This window comes from Cervus canadensis, chromosome 31 (assembly GCF_019320065.1).
Source record: "Cervus canadensis isolate Bull #8, Minnesota chromosome 31, ASM1932006v1, whole genome shotgun sequence".
Lineage (NCBI taxonomy): Eukaryota > Metazoa > Chordata > Mammalia > Artiodactyla > Cervidae > Cervus > Cervus canadensis.
The window spans coordinates 230669-252593 of NC_057416.1; the positions used below are offsets into that span (position 1 = coordinate 230669).

General features: G+C 37.5%; 1 protein-coding gene and 1 pseudogene across 1 annotated transcript; both read right to left on the reverse strand.

Annotated features, from left to right (window-relative positions):
- Positions 1-14947: 14947 nt before the first annotated feature.
- On the reverse strand, positions 14948-15874 carry LOC122432607 (olfactory receptor 140-like). The gene has a single exon (XM_043454633.1). It carries the CDS (start codon positions 15872-15874, stop codon positions 14948-14950), a length of 927 nt encoding a protein of 308 aa, XP_043310568.1.
- A 2136-nt stretch (positions 15875-18010) lies between these two features.
- Positions 18011-21663, reverse strand: LOC122432263 (annotated as a pseudogene).
- Between the last annotated feature and the right edge of the window lie 262 nt (positions 21664-21925).

The window sequence follows — 21925 nt, forward strand, 5'->3', positions numbered from 1 at the left end:
CTCCTGCTTTCTTTTGGTCTCTATTTCTGTCTCTATTTACATGAAATATCATTTTCTATCTCTTCACTTTCAGTCTGTATCTGTTCCTTTGTTTGAGGTGGGTCTCATGTAGACAGCATATATGGGGATCTTGTTTTTGTATCCATTCAGTCAGTCTTTGTCTTTTGGTTGGGTCATTCAACCCATTTGCATTTACAGTGGTTATTGATAAGTATGATCCTATTGCCATTTACTTTGTGTTTTGGGTTCAAGTTTATACATCCTTTCTGTGCTTCCTGTCTAGAGAAGATACTTTAGCATTTGTTGAAAAGCTGGTTTGGTGGTGCTGAATTCTCTCAGCTTTTGCTTGTTGGTAAAGCTTTTGATTTCTCCTTCATAGCTGAATGAGATCCTTGCTGGGTTTAGTCATCTTGGTTGTAGGTTTCTCTCTTTCATCACTTTAAGCATGTCCTGCCATGCATTCTTGCTTGAAGAGTTTTTATTGAAACATCAGCTGTTATCCTTATGGGAATTCCCTTGTGTGTTATTTGTTGCTTTTCCCTTGATGCTTTTAATATTCACTCTCTGTGTTTGATCTTCATTAGTTTAATTAATATGTGTCTTGAGGTGTTTTGCCTTGGGTTTATCCTGTTGGGAACACTCTGGGTTTCTTGAACTTGGGTGGCTATTTCATTCCCTATTTTAGAGAAAGTTTCAACTATTATCTCAGGTATTTTCTCGTGCCCTTTCTTGTTGCCTTCTTCTTCTGGGACACCTATGATTCGAATGTTGGGGCATTCAACATTGACCCAAAGGTCTCTGAGGTTGTCCTCAATTCTTTTAATTCTTTGTTTTCTTTTTTTCCTCTCTGCTTCATTTATTCCCACCATTCTATCTTCCACCTCACTTATCCTCTCTTTTGGTTCACTTACTCTACTGTCGGTTCCCTCTAGAGTGCTTTTGATCTCAGTTATTGAATTATTCATTATTGATTGACTCCATTATTTCTTTTAGGTCCTTGTTAAACAGTTCTTGTATCTTCTCAATCCTTCTCTCTAGCCTATTTATCTGTAACTCCATTTTGTTTTCAAGATTTTGGATAATCTTTACTACCATTATTCTGAATTGCTTTTCTGGTGGACTCTATCTCCCACTTTTTTGTTTGGTTTAGTGTGTATTTATCATGTTCCTTTAACTGCTAATTAGTTATCTGCCTTTTCATTTTGTTTACATGTTCCTTTACCTGCTGACTATTTCTCTGCCTTTTCATTTTGTTTAGATAACTGTGTTTTAGGCGCCTTTTCTGTAGGCTGGAAGTTCTTGGTTCCTCTTTATTATTGAGTCTGCTCCTTGTGGGTGGAGTTGGACTAGTGGCTTGTCAAGGTTTCCTGGTTGGGGAAGTTTGTGTCTGTGTTCTAGTGGGTGGAGCTGGATCTCTTCTCCTTGGAGAGCAAAGAAGTGTCCAGTAGTAAGCTTTAGGGTGTCTATGGGTTTGACATGGCTTTGGGCAGCCTGTCTTTTAATCCTCAGGGTTGTGTTCCCGTTTTTCTGGGGAATTAATGTGGTATCTCTTGCACTGGAACTTGTTGGCTCTTAGGTGTAGCTTGGTATCAGTGTAGGCATGGAGACTTTTGGATGAGCAAGAGCTATATTAATGTTCCCTGGAATCAGGATTTCTGTGATTTCTTAAGCTTTGGAGTTAAGCCTCCTGCCTCTGGCTGTCAGTCCTTCTCTTACAGTAGCCTCAATACTTCTCCATCCATATGGCACAGATGATAAAACATCTAGGTTAATGGTGAAACAATTCTCCACAGTGAGGTACACCCAGAGAGATTCACAGAGTTACACAGAGAAGAGAAGAGGTAGGAGGGAGATAGGTGACCAGAAGTAGAAGAGGGAGAGTCAAAAGGGGAGAGAGCAATCTAGCCAAGTAATCGGTTCCCTAAATGTTCTCCACAGCCTGGAACATCAAGAGATATTCACAGAGTTAAGTAGAGAAGAGAAGAGAAGAGGAAGGAGGGAGATACAGGTGTCCTGTGTGAGAGAAGGGAGAATCAAAAGGGGAGAGAGAAATTAAGCCAGTAATCAAATCTTTAAGTGAAAATGGAAACTGAAGATTAAATTCTTAGAGGTACAAAATTAATAACAAATATCAAAAAGCAAAGATTAAAATCTAGAATAAAGGTTAGACTCTCAAAAATACAATATAAAAAATACAAAGCAAAATCAATCACAAAAATTTTTTAAAGTGTATGTATGAAATTTGCTTTAAAAATAGGGTCTTTTTTGCAAGGTAATAGGTTATAAAAATGAAAATTAAAGGAGTAATAAAGAATTTAAGTTTTTAAAAATAAATTATAAAGTGATAATAGTAAAAATATATCTAGGAATTTCTCTAGAGCTGCTGTGGGCAATGTGGGGTCAGTTCAGTGTCAGATAGTTCCTTCTTTCAACTTGTACTTGTTCTCAAGATCTATAGGTCCTTTTCCAATGCATAGTCAGTATTAACTCCAGGGTTTTTATCTGTTGCACCTGTCACTTTCAGAGCGATTCCCTCTTCTTTGTTTATTTTGGCTTCCTCCGTTTGCAAGTCTCTTCAGTGTCTAATTTCTGCCCTGACACAGGGGGCAAAAGTGGTAACTTATTTAGGCTCACTTGTTCAGTTGTGTTGTGGGGACAGAGGGACACTGCAGAGAAATACTGCTGGTGTGTGTGAAGAGTGCTCACAGTTTATGGACCACACCGGGTTTGCCACAGCCCAAGGCAGAGTGTGCTTCCCAGATCTGCACTGCTGGGGCTCCAGGGTGCCCTGCAAGGACACTGTCCCACGTGGGCCCTGCATTATGAAATGCACTTCCCAGGTCTAAGCCACTCAGGTTCTTGGGTACCCCACAAGGGCACAGACCGGGATGGGCTGTGTAATTTGTGTTCTTCCCAGGTCTGAGCAGCTCAGGCGATTGGGTGCTTGGTGAGCACACTGTCCCAGGGGTCCGTTCATCTTAATCACCTCCTGAATCCAGACACTTGGTTTCCTGGGTGCGCCACGAGAGAACTGTCTCAGATGTGCCATGTGTCTCCTCTGGGGAGCTGATCTCAGGCTGCAACAAACTTGGGACCGAGATTGCAGCAGCCCCATGCCTTCCAGCTCTGGTTGTTGCACACCTGCCTCTCTGCCTTGGGGTTGGGGGGGAGGGGCCTATACACAGCCTTTGGTATTTGCCCAATCATTTGTTCTGTGAGCACGTCTGTCAGGGGTCACTGTCCTGCATTAGAGCCTTTCCTGGGGTAGTTTTTTTCTTTCTTTCTTTCTTTCTTTCTTTTTTTTTTCTTTTTGGTCTTTCTAGTAATCCCACGATTTGGGTTGCTATCTCATGTTAGCTACCTCAGATTGTCCTCAGGGCATTCAAACTCAGTCCTTACCCTAAAGACTGATGATGCAGTCCGTGCCTCCCTGCCCAGCCCCCACTCACTGGTGGCAAACGCAAGTGTCTGGGCTACTTCTCTGCTGGCAGTTGTGGTTAGGTGCATATTCTGTAGGTTTTTTTGTTTTGTTTTTTTTTTTCTTTTTGTTTCTTCTGGTTATGTTATCCTCTGAGATTCCAAAATTCACCACAGACCTGCCTGTGAGAGGGTTTCCTACTGTGTGGAAACTTCTCCTCCTTCACGACTCCCTCCCCAGGAAGGGTCTTCACCCCTAAATGTTTTGTCTCTGTTTTTGTCTTTTATATTTTGTCAAACCTCCTTTCAAAGAGAATGGGCTGCCTTTCTGGGTGCCTGGTGTCCTCCACCAGCATTCAGAAGTTGTTTTGTGGAAATTTCTCAACATTCAAATGATCTTTTGATAAATTTGTGGGAGAGAAATTTGTCTCCCCATCTTATTCCTCCACCATCTTTGGACCGCCTCCTCAAGTTACGTTTTAAAAAATGAGTCCAAGAATACAGTATAGGGAAAAGAAAATCTCTTCATTGCATTGGGAAAACTGGATATCCATATCAGAAAGAATGAAATTGGACCTCTGCTCTGGTTTGAATATCCATGGCTCCAAAATTGGTAAGTTGAATTCCAACTGTTCAGTATGACAGTTTTAGTAAGTGGAGCATTTGCAGGTGATTATATCATGAGGGCTCTGCCATAATTAATGAAATTAATATCATTACAAAAGAAGAATGCCAGTGAAGATGTACAAAATTTGGAATCCTTGTACACTGAAGGTGAGAAATAAATTGATATAAGCACTATGGAAACTAATCCAATATTGTAAGTCAACTACTAAAATGTGGCCCCCCATCTTATTAAGTGGTACCCTCTGCATTGCAATTGTTTATACAAAAGAAAAAACAATTCTCATATTTTCAAACAGTTTTCACTCCCTTATGCTCTCAAATTACTTATTGATAACATTAACAAATCATATTGTCTCTACTTTCAAAAGATGTCACAAATTTTGTCATTCCTTACAACCCACTCCAATATTTTTGCTGAAAAAAAATCCCATGAACAGAGGACCCTGGCAGGCTATTGGCAGGCTATAGTCCATGGGGTAACAAGGAACTGGACATGACTGAGTGACTGAACATGCACACATACACACACACACACACACACACACACACACACACACACATACACATGCACACTTATTTTGTGCCCAATTTGCTGAGAGGTTTTTTTTTTTTTCCACTCATGAAAGGATATTGGATTTCTACAAACAACACAAAGGAGATGCTAAGAAAAAAATTCCATTTGTAATAGCATCAAAGAGAATAAAATAGTTGAGTAAACATAAAGGAAAAAAGTCTTGTACACTGAAAACTACAAAATGTTGTTGAACAATGTTCCAAAGATACATTTCAATAATATGATGTTGATTAACTAGATTACTTATTATTAAGATGTCAACACTCCTTAAAGTAGTCTACATATTTAATACAATCCTTACCAAAATTCCAAGAACCTTATTGCAGAAACAGAAAAATCCACCCTAAAATTCGTATTAAACCTCAAGAGATTCCAAATAGCCAAATCAATCAGACTCCAAAATGTACTATAAAGCTACGCCTATTAAAACAGAATGGTATTGTCATTCAGTTCAGTTTAGTCGCTCAGTAGTATCTGACTCTTTGCAACCCCATGGACTCCAACAGTCCAGGCCTTCCTGTCCATTGCCAACTCCTGGAACTTACCCAAACTCATGTCTATTGAGTCGGTGATGCCATCTAACTATTGCATTCTCTGTCGTCCCCTTCTCCTCCCACCTCAATCTTTCCCAGCATCAGGTTCTTTTCAAATGAGTCAGCTCTTTGCATCAGTATTGGAATTTCAGCTTCAACATCAGTCCTTCCAATGTACACTCAAGATTGATCTCCTTTAGGATGGGCTGGCTGGATCTCCTTGCAGTCCAAGGGACTCTCAAGAGTCTTCTCCAACACCACAGTTCAAAAGCATCAATTCTTCAGTGCTCAGCTTTCTTCATAAGCCAACTCTCACATCTATACCTGACTACTGGAAAAACCATAGTCTTGACTAGATGGACCTTTGTTGGCAAAGTAATGTCTCTGCTTTTTGATATGCTGCCTAGGTTAGTCATGACTTTCCTTTCAAGGAGTAAGCATCTTTTAAATTCATGGCTGCAGTCACCATCTGCAATATTGTCATAAACAGAGATTGAATATAGTGTGTCATGATCAATAGGGTAGAATAGAAAGATCCTCCCATGGAAACGCCAAAACTATAACTATTTACAGAACAACTATTGATGAGAATGTACTGAAGACTAGTAGATAACATCCTTTGTGACTAAATGTATAAGGAAGGAAACATGATGGGACAGGTAGGAGTGTCAGAGACACAGTACTACAGCGTGAAGTCCAGTAGCCTGAATAGGCAACACACAGATGGTAGAATAATTGAATTGCAAAGGTTCCTCCCAAGGATATAGGGGATATATCCCCAAGGATAGAGGGGTCTGAGCTCCACATCAAGCTACCTAGCCCATGTTTCCTGCACCAAAAAGATGAGCAGCCAAAAATGAGACTTTTCAGACCGGGGAGCTTTTGAGAGTTCCAGAGATATAGTGCCATTCTGTTAGTTGTTGACGCTAGGCCAGTTTGTGTTTGCTGTTAGGTGAACAAGATCATGATAAGCTTGGCTGCAGGACCATTGTGTTCATGGTGTTGGCATCTGCTGCAGTATGTTGGGGTTGTGGCCCAGTAGGAAGACCACTCTGGTCTAAGGGCTGGTGTCCAGACACTGGCAGGACCCACTGGGTCCTGGGGCTAGTGCCAGACCACTGGTGGATAGAGTTAAATCCTGGAGTCTCTGCTCAAGGACACACTGGGGCCCTCAGCCAGCCTACCTAGGACTAGGTGCTACCCACCAGTTTGTCATCACTAGCCCTAGAAACCTATAGCTTCAAAGTGAGCTCTTTCATCACTCAGACCCACACACCAATGGGTTTGCTCCAGAACTGGGAATCTTTGCCCATACAATCAGCCATACCAGCACCTGGCCTCACCCACCAGCAGCTTGCAGCCACTACAAAAGGGCCGTCAACCAAAGGGACTTGGGCCAGTTATGTTTACAATCATGTCCACAGCAGCCAGCCCACAATAGCAGATGATCCATGAAGCCCACATAAAGGGCATCACTAGAGCATATACTTCTGGTGAACAGAAGAGACATATGTACTATGTTCACTGTGATATTATTTGTTATAAAAAAAGAGGTATTGAGCTTGTTAGATTAAAAAATGTTTATTTACTTATTCGTGTGTTACTTTTGTGAAAATTATTACAAATCTATTACAGTACAAAGTCGGCTGTGTTAGTTGGGTACCTAGGCTAACCTTTCAGACCAACGAACAGATTGGACTTAGGAACACACCCTAAGAACAGAACTCATTTGTATCTATGGGAATTACTCTAGTAGGATTCCATCTTCAGTATGCCCTAACCAAAAGTTATTCTCTGATATATACCTCATATATCCATCCTAACAGATGTGATGTGATATCTCGTTTTGATATTAATTTGCATTTCCCCAATGATTAGTGATATTGAACACTTTCTCATGTTCCTATTGGCCATTTCCATGTCTACTTTGGAAAACTATCTCTTCAGGTTCTTTTTCCATTTGTAAATTGGCTTATTTGTGGGGTTTTTTGGTATTTAGTTGTAGAAGTTCCTTATATATTTTATTAAGTCATTATGATATATATTCTTTACAAATATGTTATATTTCCACTGTGTTGATTGTCTCCTTTGATGAAGAATCAATCTGGATTAAGAACCAAGAACCTGGAATTTAAAAGGCTGACGAACAGATATGAGAAAAAACACCATTCCATTTCCAGTAGCACCATTCCATGATGGGATGAAGACTTAACTGACTTGCTAGCTTTTGCCTCTTCCCTCTGGGAACATTGAGCTGACATTTTATAAGTCTGACAACCTCACTGGACTGGCATTGTCTACACAGCCCTGTATCTACATGGAGAAGAAAGAGACCCAGCAGATTCTGGTGTTCTGTGCATCCCAACCAACGCACCATTCATGTTAACTGTAATCATCCTGGATGCTCCTTAAAAGCCCAACAATCAGCTGACTATGAGAGAATGACCTCAGTCTATGCCACATGGAACAGAAGAATTGTTCACTCACATCCTGCCTAAATTAATTCTCCAGAGTCAGTTACAGACCAGCGTGTAACAAAATATAGCTATGTCTGTGGACAGATACAGGTCTGTGTATGATCAAACATAGACCTATGTGTGGTAAGAAATATCCCTGTGTGCCCACATACATGGAAGATTATGTGTAATCATATCAAATAAATATGAATATACATACAAATGTATCTATATTGTTTATCAAATGCTTATCCATGTGTCACACATTACAGATCCATGTACGATCACCTATAGACATATACATACTATTGGATACAGATTCACATATCATTGAGTATATATATATATATGTGTAATATATATATGTGTATATATAATCATAGAGATACCTGAAGTTGGGTACAGATCTGGAGAAGAGAATGCAAACCACTTCAGTATTCTTGCCTTGAGAACCCCATGAACAGTATGGAAAAGCAAAATGATGAACTCCTCACGTCAGTAGGTGCCAACATGCTACTGGAGAAGAGTGGAGAAAAGGCTCCAGAAAGAATGAACAAGTTGAGGCAAAGTGAAAACAACACCCAGTTGTGGATGTGACTGGTGATGGAAGTAAACAGATCTGAGTGTGTGGCAGTAGGATACATACTTGTGTACTCTTAGACACAGGCCTATGAATGTTTATACAAATATTTGTAGAAATACAAACATTCTGTGGCTTTGGGGATTGGGCTGCAATTCAGGCTAGCAAAAGACACTAAACCTTTTCTGATGATCAGCTTACTGAAACTGTGAATTAAAAGTAAATAACAGAGTCCTCTTTTTAAAGAGGAAAACCATAAAGCAAGATTTATGTGCTTTCTCTGGAGACAATTACAAAATTTTACTGAGCTCCAATCAATCCTTCCCAATATTTGTTTTATTCTGGATAGGAAAATAAATAGTAAGACACACAGTTCTCCTCAAAATAAATATGTAGTGCCATGACATCCTAAATATATTGTGTTAGTAAGTTTTTAAACTTTGCAAAATGACCCTAAAGCTTCAAAGAGGAGGATAGAAGGCCCACAGATTGAACATTCTAAATGGTATAAAACCCGACATACTAAATGGAAAACCTTCAAATATATATATATATATTTGAAGTCAGTATTTGTGAATATGTCAGTATGTCATATTTATGTCAGTATTTATGAATTCTTCTTCATTTTAATTGCTACATATTATTCTATTTGGTGGCTTCACTGGTGGCTCAGATGGTTAAGAATCTGCCTGCAGTGTGGGAGACCCAAGTTTGATTTCTGCACTGGGAAGATCCCTTGGAGAAGGGAATAGTTACCCAAGCCAGTATTCTTGCCTGGGAAATCCCATGGACAGAGGAGCTTTGTAGGCTACAGTCCGTGGGGTCACAAAGAGTCAAACATGACTGAGAAACTTATACACACATACAAACATTATTCCATCTTATGGCTACAACATAGTTCTTTTAACCAGTCCATTTTTGCTTGGAATTAATTTTATTTCTAATATTTTGCCTCACATACAGGGCCATAAGGAACATCCCTTACAGAAATCTTTACTTAGTGGTTTGAATATTTCTGTTGAAGAAATCTATATCATCACCACGTCAAAAATATGCATATGTTTAAATTTGATAGCCTCTGTAACATTCCTCTCTCAAAGTTTTGAAGTATCTTTTATTGTCATAAATTGTGTATTACAGAGTATTAGATGGCAATTTTCCTCACAGCCTTGCCAATTCTAAATATTATCATTATTAAACTAATATATTTAAAACAAATTAGGCGAAAACTCACCTCATTTTAATTTGTATTCATTCATAGAATTTCGCTAATGTCATAATAAATATATTATTGGCCTCCAGATAAATTTAAATTGCATACAATGGCATGTCTATATAGAGATATATAATCTAAACAAATATACCAATCTCATAATAATACATTACCCTCAGCACCAAAGCCAACACCATCCCTGTGGGCAGAGCTGCTCACAAAGGAATGTATTTTTACATAGATAGATATATTTCTGAAGTCAACTCTTCAGTATCACTGAAAAACTGGAATCATTAATCAATTCAAACAGAGAGAAAAATCATGATAAAAAGTCTTTCTAAGAGATGATTAGTAGAAACATTAAGTTAAAGGAAACTAGTACAAGAGGAAAAATGAATATATCTGTGTGTGTGTGTGTGTGAGTGTGTGTGTATACACAGAAAACTGCATGAAAGAAGAGAAACACAAAATCTATCTTAAAGTATCCTGTATATATCAGCTACTCCTGTTCCTCCCTTTTCTAAAACACATCTCTGAAACATAAACACACTATTTTATTTGATAATCTCATGATCTAGACAGAGACCAAAGGGAGACACTTACATTTTGATAAATTGCCCAAAGAGATTAAAGTAAATTAAGCTAAAAATTGTTGATAGCTCAAAGCTCTTCATCTTGAGGCTACAATTTGTTTATATAGACAAGACAGGTGAACTACTGACACATTTTAAATATAATTGTGTGCACATATAAGTAATTCAGTTATTCAAAGATTTTAAAATAATAGTTCAAATTGATAAGGCTGTAACTGTGTTAAATGCTCAAATATTTGTTAAAATCACCTCCCAAACTCAGTCTCATGTCATCTCTGCGACCTCTAAAACCCAGTTACCTGACGGTTCCAGTAAATAAAAGGCAGATATTATGGAAGTACAATTTTTAGAACCATGTCAGGGTAACCAAAGATCTAGCTCCATCTAGGATGTAGTTATGAGAACTTTCCTCTAAAAAAGGAGCTTGAAGTCATGACATATTAGAGTTACAACTTAGCAAATCCAAGCACAGAGGCAAATAAGTCAGGGCCACACTGGGAGCAAAACATCCAATCACTTAATGGGGTGTCATTTTGATAGGACCAGAATTTCTAATGATTTTAAAGAAAGATTTTAAACAGATGATCTAAGTGTCCAGGGGTTTACATAATGTCCAGGGATTTGCCACTTGAATGTGGCAAAGTAATTCAGACTTCATCCAAATAGGAAAGATTGCCAAATAAGGCAGCCAGCTCAGCTAAGCTGTTTACATAATTGTTCATGGAACTGCTGTTTAGCTGTTTAGTTATACTTGAGTTTAATTTGTAAACAGTTTTTAATACACACCTTGGCAGACACATCATTATTGAGATGTTTCTCCTTTGGGTAACAGAACCTGAGCTGAAAGAGGGCAAAGTGCCATTTTCAATGTGCAGACTTGCATCATTTCAACTGCATCCCTTTGAGGCTGTCTCTACTGACTGAGGCACTAATCACCATACCAGTCAGTTCCAATCCACCACTGCAATGACCCACTTATCCCAGGGGCTGATATTCACTGGAGCCAGGCCAAGCTGATACTCCACAAACACGAAGCCATATCACAACAGTAACCATTCAGTAATTTTTCAACAACTTAACTCTTTTCTTAATTTGCCTGCCTGATAATACAGATGAAGAAAAATCTATAGGACTTATTCTTGGCCACCTAGGTACTATCAAGACTGAATTCTTGTATCACCTAACCTGGTGTTCCCTACATCTTTGAAGACTGTTGTTAAAATTATATCACATCTAACTTCAGGAGAGTTGCCATTATAATGGATTCTAAAATGTTTCTAAGCCAGAAAAAATAAGGACTAAACTCTCACTCCGTAACAATATTCTCAATCGACATCCTTTGAATTTAGAAATATTTGGGGTTATAGCCTTCCTTATTAAAAATATCAATATCTTACATATATAATATACTTCACAGGCTACAACTGATTTGTTAACATAGTTGACAATGTACTCTGGGAAGCCTGCTGAGAAGGAAGAGCCTCTCAGTTTTACTGAATATAATCCGCACAGGTGATGGGCCAACCTCTGTGCTTGGATGGCGTTTCCTAGTTACTCCATGAGTAGTTATCTTACCTAGCCATTCAGACATAAGCTAGGGCTGTATTACTTAATCTTCTATCAATAGTGTTTTCTAAAGGCACATTTTAAGCATTGTTTCCTTAATCACTCCCCTTAAAATATTATAATCACAAAAATACTGCCCATTTATCTGTTTTATGTATATCTGTGCTTTATATATTAAAAACTTTGACATTTTCATCCTCCAAGAAAACATTTTTACATGCCTCAGGGAGATATTTTCTTCATTTCAAGTGTATGTGTTAGAGCAACCTACTTATTTTTTAAAAGGGTGAGAAGAATAACGTGATTATTTAAACTTGGCCATAACTACAATTCTAGCTGGACTTTAAAAACTACACAAATCTCTAACCAATTCTTCTCTCCTGCAACACCTTCTTATAAAATGATTTTCTTCAGACCCATTGCTAACAAAATTCTATTTTTATTTTATTTATTTGTTTATTATACATCCACTCCCCACTGGAATTTAACTTTCACACAAACACAACTTTTATTTGTAAAAGTTGCATATCCAGTTCCTATAACTCTGTCACATACTGTAGGCACTAGACAGTTTTATTTGGACAAATAAATGTCCTAATGTCATTTGTCAAAATGTCCTAAGCCGAATTGCCCATGAGGATATTTTTCCAGTAGCTTTTGTTAACACTATGGGATAACAGTGTGAAAAGCCCTGAGGAAAGGGTACCTATATAGTTGCTCAAGGTGCTACCTTCATGCTCAAACAAAGTATCAGTCTCCTCAATGACTGAGCTGCTTATTTTTTTGTCCAAATATCTCTTTCACCTAAGTGCCACTCTTTTTTGAAAATCAACTATTTGATTTTTATTTCTTAAGTCCATTACACTTCACTTTTCATGATATGCGTAAAGGGTAACGTATCTGCACAAATGAGATCATCATGTTGGTTTTTCTCTGATATAAGAGGAATCAAGAAAGTGCAAGTAGCCTGGGAAGTGAAGATCAATGCATAAATGAGAGGAAGAAAATGCCCCATCCATCCCCCCACCCCAAAATAAAGGCTGAATTCTTCAATGACAATCTTCACAACTTGGCCAGTGATCAGATCTGTATTTTGATATTTTCACATCAAGCTAGGAAAAATCTTGTGAAGTGGAAAGAGTAGAGGAAGCAGAGTTTCAGAGGTTTGATATTGTTTAATTTCATTGTCACATTTTCTTTTTGTATAAAATGAAGAATCAACCTGTCTAATAATACATGTTGCTTCATTAAGGGAGTTAAAGTATGTAAAGAACCTATCAAAATGTATGCCTCATAGTTGGCCTTCAACAATGAGCTCACCTTCCTCATTTAATGCCTAATATGTTCATTAAATTAACAGTCCAGATTAAATGAAAATATTCTTAACAACATATCCAAATATTATTTATCTCATTGATATTTAAGAGAGACATATCTCTTTATATGTTTCTTAAAGAATCAGACACAATCAAATGGTGTTGTTCTCGTGAGATTTTTGATGATGAGTGCAAAGAAATACCTTAAATTCCCTAATTATTTACAAACCAACAAAATTCCATAACTAAGGTGAGCCTGCCTTACATTTCTTTCTTCTTTTCTTACACCTTCCAGGTTTGCTGTTGACACTGAGCCCTTGGTATAGCCCCTTCGGTCTTATTTTCCTCTTCAAATCACTCATTTCATTTTTGAGTAGAAATGACATATACTTAATACTTTTTCCATTCTTACCCCTGAGTTACTCTCAACTCCTATCTAACAGTCATAAGGCAAAATGAACCGTATGTTATTTAGTGTAGGTTCTATTGCAGTGCTTAATTCTCACCATCAACTGCAAAACTGATCATCTTTAATAGATTAAGTACTGATGATATTATCTTCCAAGCCTCGACATTGTGGGAAAAGCTGTGATTTCCTATGAATTTGAGGCACCATGCATAAGCTAATAAATAGTCACCCCCAAAGAATAGGTGTGAATGCTCTGGCAGCACTATATGGTCAAATTATGGTATAAAAAAGGCTAGAGATGACTACTGAGTTTAAGAGAATATTTCTGAAATAGCACAAGTTGGAGTGTTATGGTCAGAGAAGCTTTGACTTATAAAGCTTAATAGTTAGGTAATAATTATTACCTAATTAGGTAATAATGTAGAATGATCTGGTATTCTCCATGTGTCTAGAGGAGCATTACAGGTATCACACTTTCCTAAAGTTGTGTTCTGAAAACATTTGTAAAATTTTGCTTTCCTAAAAGGCCAACATTAGTACAGTAATGTTTTTGTTCATAAGAGCAAAATTTCTCTTCTGATTTCTTTCAATTAGTGGAAATTGTTCTGAGCATAGGTAATCTTATACTGCCCCACATGTGACAAGGCTACAGCAAATTTGACTGTCTTCTTAAAGGAGAAGTGAATCATTAACATTATAGATACATTTCTTATCTATGGACATAAATGTATCATGAGTTGGTGAAGGACAGGAAAGCCTGACGTGCTGCAGTCCACGGGGTCACAAAGAGTCGGACATGACTGAGTGGCTGAACTGAACTGAAATATATCAAAGGCAACTGTATTTTATTTGAAGAAAGTAGAACTGGGATTTGGAAAACTTGGATTCAAATGTTGTAGCTAAAATTCTTAGATATGTTTTCTTCTTGTTGCTGACATGTGATTAAAGGATGTTTACTCTTCTTTATTCAAAAGACTCCTCAAGTCTTGGTAAGAAGAAAAGAAAACAATTCCTTTATATTCAACAAAAACTGTAAGTGATAGGATATTTAAGAGAATGAGACCAAATTAAGAATAATTTTTAAATTTCTGGTTTATTTTTTATGCTATAAAAAGAATTAAAGATAGATTGAGAACTGTTCCTTCCTCCTTTAGTGAGTGTTTCTCTTTTTGCTTTTGATGAATTCATAGTGCCAAAAAAAATTCAACAGTGATTTTTTCACTCTGTAAGTATCCCTTCCCTATATATCTAACAATTTCTAGGATCTATTTGCTTTACCACAGGTTAAGTAAAAATAAAAGAAGATCTGAAATCAAGGCAGGCCCTAGGGAAGAGCCAATTTCATCCAAGCAACATTTGAATGAAGATTTTAGTGCAGTAGAAATACATACTCTATAATCATCTCACTTGGGATTCATAGGTGTTTTTTCTATTGCACATCCTAAATCTATGCACGTGAATGTTAAATCCTTGGCAGAGTACATTAAAAGTTATAAAAAGCACCTATCAAAGTACCTATCCATTAAGCATTCAACTAATTTTAGTTTCTGGGCCTTTTTTAATGTCAATGATCTGCAAAATTTATTGGTTTTTTTCATATTTTACAATAGATATAATCCTCTCTACATAGATAAATCACCATACTATTGGCTTCATGAACAGTCTAAGTTATTCTCCTCTTCATCAAATTCATCATGGCATTTTTCACCTCTGTGTTTCTCACTGTGTAAATGATGGGATTTAACATGGGAGTGAGGATTGCAAAGAATACAGTCACCCACTTGTCCACAGGATACGTGACCACAGGACGCATGTAGGTGAATATGCAAGGGACAAAAAAGAGCACCACTACTGTAAAGTGGGAGCCACATGTAGAGAGGGCTCTGCGCCGTCCTTCAGAGCCATGGGATTTCAGGGAGCTCAGGATGACTATGTAGGAGATGAAGAGCAGGAAAAAAATGAGCAAGCACATGGCCCCACTGTTGGCTGCCACCACCATTCCAAGCTTGTAGGTGTCACCGCAGGCAAGTTTTAACAATGGAAAGAGGTCACACATGAAGTGATCAAAGATGTTGGGACCACAGAAGGTCAAGTTGACCACGAAAATAATCTGCACAGTGGCATGGAGGATCCCCCCGCTCCAGGCCACCATCACCAGGAGCTGGCAGAGCCCATGTTGCATGATGGTCGTGTAGTGCAGGGGCTTGCAGATGGCCACATAGCGGTCATAGGCCATGACGATGAGGAGTATGATCTCTGATCCTCCCAGGAAGTGCTCCAGGAAGAGCTGAGTCAGGCAGCCACCCCAGGAGATGGTTCTTCTCTGGTACAGCAGGTCCGTGATCAATTTAGGGGTGGTGACGGATGTGTAGGAGGCATCTATGAAGGCCAAGTAAGTGAGAAGGAAGTACATAGGAGCAGAAAGTGTGGGGCTGAGGGAGATGGTGATGACAATGAGCAAATTGGCCAGAACAGTGAATAGGAAAATAAACAAAAAGACAATGAAGATTATTTTCTGCAAGTGTGGATTCTGTGTGAGTCCCAAGAGAACAAATTCGGTCACATTGTTGGGAGGTATAAGAACATCCATTTAGGAAGTAATACCTTATTGGGGCCTGAATTCCTACAAAGAAATAAAAAGTGGCATCTGTTAATCATGAAAGGTTTATGGTCTGAATTTCTTAGAACAAAACAGAGCAGTCACTATAGCTGTGGCTCAAGTCCTTGGCACTTTTGCCCCAGTAATTGTTTCAAATCATTCTTATTTTTTTCATGATGCTTTCCATCTCTTCAGACGCCCAGCACCTGTCACCTGTAAAACATCTAGAGGGAAACACGTGATGTGTAATGTAGTGAGAAAACACTGGGCTCTCTACATGAGACCTGGATTCTCCTCCTGATTTCAGCTGCATACAACTCTGCCATGTCATCTCAGTGTTCCTTGATTTCAAGTCCTCCTTTGTGTTCATGAGGTTACAAATTGTAATTCTCAGATGTATCTCAAAAGCTGAGAGGTGTCCCACAGGGGATAGAGCTATTCTTTTTTCTGTGAGAATTTACATTGAATTCTTAGGTCTACCTGTGGAAAGAAAGACACATCAGTAAATCTATCACAAGCAGGCAGTTTAGGGAAATGGACATAAGTCCTTGGCAACACACTGTCCCTTTTACCTACCAAAATGCATATGCTACTCAAGTGTGTTTACTCACTGTGCCTACCACAGTGCCTGGCAGGATGTCTGCAGTGTCTGAAACCTGTTAGATGATGAGTAAATGTTTTCCAAATTGTCGTTCTTCGTGGGTAGGAGTACACCTTCTTCGCCAGATTATAAACCTGGAGGAATTCAAGTGTTCTTGTCCTCCAGCTCTGTTTATCACTGCTTTTTATGAAAAATATAAATGAACCTTTGAAAGGAAGCTGCATTCCACTTTAATAATTTCTGACACACTTTATGGGGTAAGTATGAAAATATTAATTGCCTCTAGAAAAGAGTATATTACTGGGCCATTTTACTTTCAGGATAATTATAATATTTATTAATGAATATTTTTCATTCTTCAAAATCCTGTTCCACATACAATTTAACATAGTTACAGTCAGTAAATTTACAGCTTCAGTAGATGTATAAAAAACTGTGACATAGGTGTGCAATAACATAAGATCTATCAAGCAAAGAAAATCATTATTTTCAAAGTTTTAAAAATAGAGCTTTGATGTGAAAAATAGAAAGAAATACTCTACTGGATGAGGTAAAGTACTATGCATATATACCCAAACACATATAAAATCTGTTAGTATAAGTAATTGTTAATATTACAAGTTCATTCATTCAACAAATATTTATTGGATATGACTATGTATAGTAATGTATATGTGTTTACATAGAGTCATAAAAAGTGTGCCTGTTAAATGTCTTTGTAACCCCTTCCCTGACATTTCATTACCAAATAGCAGCAAGGCATCCATCCCTGATACAAATCACCCTCCCACTCCATTATGTTTCTGCTACAGGCATTCCCCTGCCTTCTTCTCCCATCTTCCCATAGCATCCATCGTCAATCATTCTTGGCTACAGGATACTGCATTTCTAATAGGATGAGGAAAGTTGAGACACAAATTTTCCAAAGAAAAGAGAAAACATAAGCATAATAGTAATAAAAAAATATTCCTTTTTCCAAGATGAAAATTCTGTACATGTGCAAAAACAAAGTACAACAGCTTCATTGCATTTCCTTATTCTGAGGTGGAGTTTCTCAGCAGATCATAAAAAGTATAGTGAATAGAAAGTAAGAACTAGACATAATTAATAAAAGTTATTCAGACATAACTGTGAAAAAATAGAAATTATTTTGTCTTTTTTTTTTTTTTTACTCCAAAATACTCTTTCTAGAAATCACCTAATGGGAAATATTTTTAAAACAGAAAAATTAAATGTTCAAATATGTTCAACACCGTTATTAAAAGCTGTGGAAAATTTAGAAACCACACAGAAGGCTCAACATTGGGGAAGTGGATAACTAAAATATATTACATATTTTTGAATAACGTGTTGTTTTAACAGAGGTGCTAAATATATATCAGTAAGAAAAAGTCTGAAATATTTTTACTTCTAAATTGATAGCTCTGTAGTTGAACCTATTTTTCTTGATGATTGACATGCTTAAAAGAGATTTAAATCTTAGACTGGTGGGGGTGAGAGGTGACTTTATGATTTGTAAAATCCGTTTAAACCTGATGTTCTATGACTGTATGATTTCCTGGCGGGACGGGGGCAGGTGGGGGGGGAATCTCACCCACGAGCTTGTCTGGCGTAGGTCTACAGCCAGGGCCGCAGGTAGCTGTCAGTGCACCAAGAAAGAAGTCAATTTCAATATTAAAAGCGTCAACTAATTCAGATACAGTAAGTGGGTTTTTGAGACATAAACAGTACCTGTGAAGAAGACCTTTCTCTTGAGCCTTAAAAGTGCTACCACATATCCTGTTTGGCAGCAAAGTCTATGAAGTTACTTATCTGTGGCTAATTAAACCCAAGGGATATTTCGCCATCATTACCAGGTCTTGCCAACAAACCAATTATCTCAAGTAAGGTAACTGAACATCAGAGAAGAACTTTTACAACATACATCTTTGTGAACTTCATCCTGATGTCTACATGAGAACAAAACATGATGAGAGGAAAAAAAAAAAAAAAAGTTGACTGTATATGAACTTAGATATTTGATAGTAAATGAGCTTAAATATGGAGTCTACATATTTAATATTACATATATAAACAGTTAGTTGGGTAACTATTTTTTTTTATTTTTCACTATGATATTTTATTTTTTAATTGATGTTAAATTTGATGTTAAATTGATTTAAATTTAACTGATGTTTAATTACTATTCATATTCATGAAAATAATTTTTCAAAGGGGAATTTCTTAGATCTATACCAGGAAAGTCTGTTCCCAGAATACAAATCCGAGGACAGAATAGTTCAAAATCCTGAAAAGACAGCAGATTCTCAAACTTGAAAGGTAAAACAGAATGAAAGCAGGAGGGATTATATATGGATCATATCACTATTGATCAGAAACTAGTTGAGGTGTACTTTGACTTTTGATAGACTCAGGGACTAATTTCACAGCAACCAGGTACCTGCCAAAGTGTTCTCTTGGCAGCTTTCTGCACTTGGATAGGTGCAAGAACATGTTCTCAAAACAACAAAGCACTCAAGACTAGAGTTTATATATCTCGTTGTTTTTCAGTCAATAAGTCATGTCTCATTCTTTGCGACCCCATGAACTGCAGCACACCAGGCTTCCCAATCCTTCAATATCTCCCAGAGGTTGCTCTAACTCATGTCCATTGCTTCAGTGATATCATCCAACCATCTCATCCTGTCACCCAGAGGCAACATGTCTTAATCCAATCCTAAGACACTTTTATACCAGGAGGGTATTTTTTTATGTTATCTATCAGAAATAGAAAAGTTTAGGGGAATGAGATAATTTTACTTCTAACAGGAGTATAAGCAAATATAACAATATTTATAACAAATTATTGGCATGGGAAGAATCATGGAACTTTGAAACAGCTTCCAAATCACCTAAGTACTTTTAGAAATTTAAAGGTTATGGAATAAAATGACGGCATAGTGAGAATTAAAACCCACATCTCCTGATCTTAAAGCTAGTGTCCTAGATTTCTTTCTGATTAAAAGATCTGAAGCACTTTTTTTAAATTTCTTCCACTGAGAAATAAAGGAAACTTTATTCAATGTGTGTCAGGTATGTGGAGGCATTAATATTGCTAAGTACACAAGATGAATCCAGTTACAATTGAGAAAAGGATGAAGGCATATTTTAGGACTTGGGGTGGCAAAGAGTCAGACATGACTGAGTGACTTCACTTTCACTTTTCACTTTTATGCATTGGAGAAGGAAATGGCAACCCACTCCAGTGTTCTTGCCTGGAGAATCCCAGGGATGGGGTCGCACAGAGTCAGACACGACGGGAAGTGACTTAGCAGTAGCAGCAGCAGTATCTATGCTGTAAGTTGAGTTCTAACAGGAAACATGTGATTCTAGAGCCTTAAATATGATGCTTATAATACTGTATCTGATCCCCAAGACTGATATAGAGCAATTGCGAAGAGAAAGACAACTTTTACTTAATCATTTAAGTCAAGAACATACAGCTTATAGAGAATCAGATTAGCATTAATTATATAAAGGAAAATAATCTGTTTCCAAAATGTTAAACATTCATTGTGCTAAAAAAAACTTGTACCCAGACATTTTACTTTAATGCAGGCAGACTCTGGGGCCTTAAGTGACATGAATGATTTAATCATGCATTTCAATCATTGGAGGAGGCCAAGTGATCCAGATACAGAGACTGGGGTTGAACAATTTAATTTTTCAGTTCAAAATTTGATCAGAATATACAAAACCAACCATATGGCACAATCATAGTATATGTTAACAAATTTCATTTTTCACAGATTTGAAAATGCAGCTATGATCATGTCTGTGAAATTTTAAATTAATTTTTTGTCAGATTCCACTATAGAATCTTAACACAGTTTGATTACATCTGTAAGAGATTGAAGCTATGCAATTCTCTTGGTGTTTAAGATCTATAAACTATTCCACTAGGATAAGGATTAGTTCATATAGCTGTTTCAGGAAAAAGTAGTTTAAGTAACTCAAAGAAAATTATTTTTTAGTTGTAATCACTGATATTGAAAATATTCTTTGATTCTCTAAAAAAAAAAAAAAAGAATATCATGTCCTACACAACCTCTTCCAATTAAGGTCACATTTTTACTCCAAAGTTTCCTCATGGCATTTTTCATCTCTGCATTTCTCAGGGTGTAGATTAAGGGGTTCAACATGGGAGTTATGAAAGTTAAAACCACAGTCACAGTCAGAGGGATTGGGTAGAGAGGGAGGGGGGATCGGGATGGGGAATACATGTAAATCCATGACTGATTCATGTCAATGTATGACAAAACCCACTACAATACTGTAAAGTAATTAGCCTCCAACTAATAAAAATAAATGAAAAAAAAAAAACCCACACAGTCATGGATTTATCAATGGGTAGGGCTGAATTAGCCCTGGCATACAGGAAGATACAGGGAACAAAGAATAAAATGACCACCATCATATGGGATGCACAACTGTAGGAGGCTTTGTGATTCCCTTCCAAACTATGAGTCTTCAGGGATTGTAATATGACCCCATAGGACACTAAGAGAATGAAAAAGACAACAGTGCAAATTGCCCCTCCATTAGCTATCATAGGGAGTCCAATGAGATGTGTGTTGCTGCAAGAAAGTTTCAGTAAAGGGTACGTGTCACAGACAAAGTTGTCAATTACACTGGGACCACAGAAAAGGAAATGATAAATAAAAAGCAATTGAACCAGTAAGTGCAGAAAGCCTCCAGTCCAGGCCACCAGCAGCATGAGGACACATACCCTCCAATTCATGATGATCAAATAATGAAGAGGTTTGCAGATGGCTACATATCGGTCATAGGCCATCACCACCAGGAGAATGACTTAAGCACCAGCAGTTAAATTATCTATAAAGACTTGAGTCATACAAGACTGGAAGGAAATAGTCTTTTTCTCATGAAGCAAGTCAGTGATCATTTTGGGAGCAATGGTGGTCGAATAGACACCATCTATAAATGATAAATAAGCCAGGAAAAAATACATGGGGGAACCAAGTGACCTGCTGGCTGCGATGGGCACCATGATAAGCAGATTGCCCAATATTGTTGCAATGTAGATGAGTAAGAATAGGACAAATAGAACTTTTTGCATCTCAAGATTTTGTGTGAGCCCCAGGAGGACAAACTCCGTCACATTGTTCCTATTTTCCATGTGTTCTTCAAAGCTGTGGATGGAGAGTCAGAGGCTGCAAACAAATGGCCAGTAATGACTTTCAGAGGATTGCAAGCTTTGTGTCAAATACGTGATACCTTACTCACATGTGTTGGCTCCATGAGATCTCACACACAGAAATTCTAGAATATCAGAATTGGACTCTTTTCCCACAAGTACTTCATTCATTTTATCAAATTCCTTGCTTCAACTATAGTGGTGAGACTTCAGTATTCTAACTGGGAAGTATATATGAGTGGGT

Excerpts from the sequence above, each read along its gene's own strand:
- LOC122432607 (XM_043454633.1), bottom strand. The coding sequence starts at position 15,874 with ATGGATGTTCTTATACCTCCCAACAATGTGACCGAATTTGTTCTCTTG.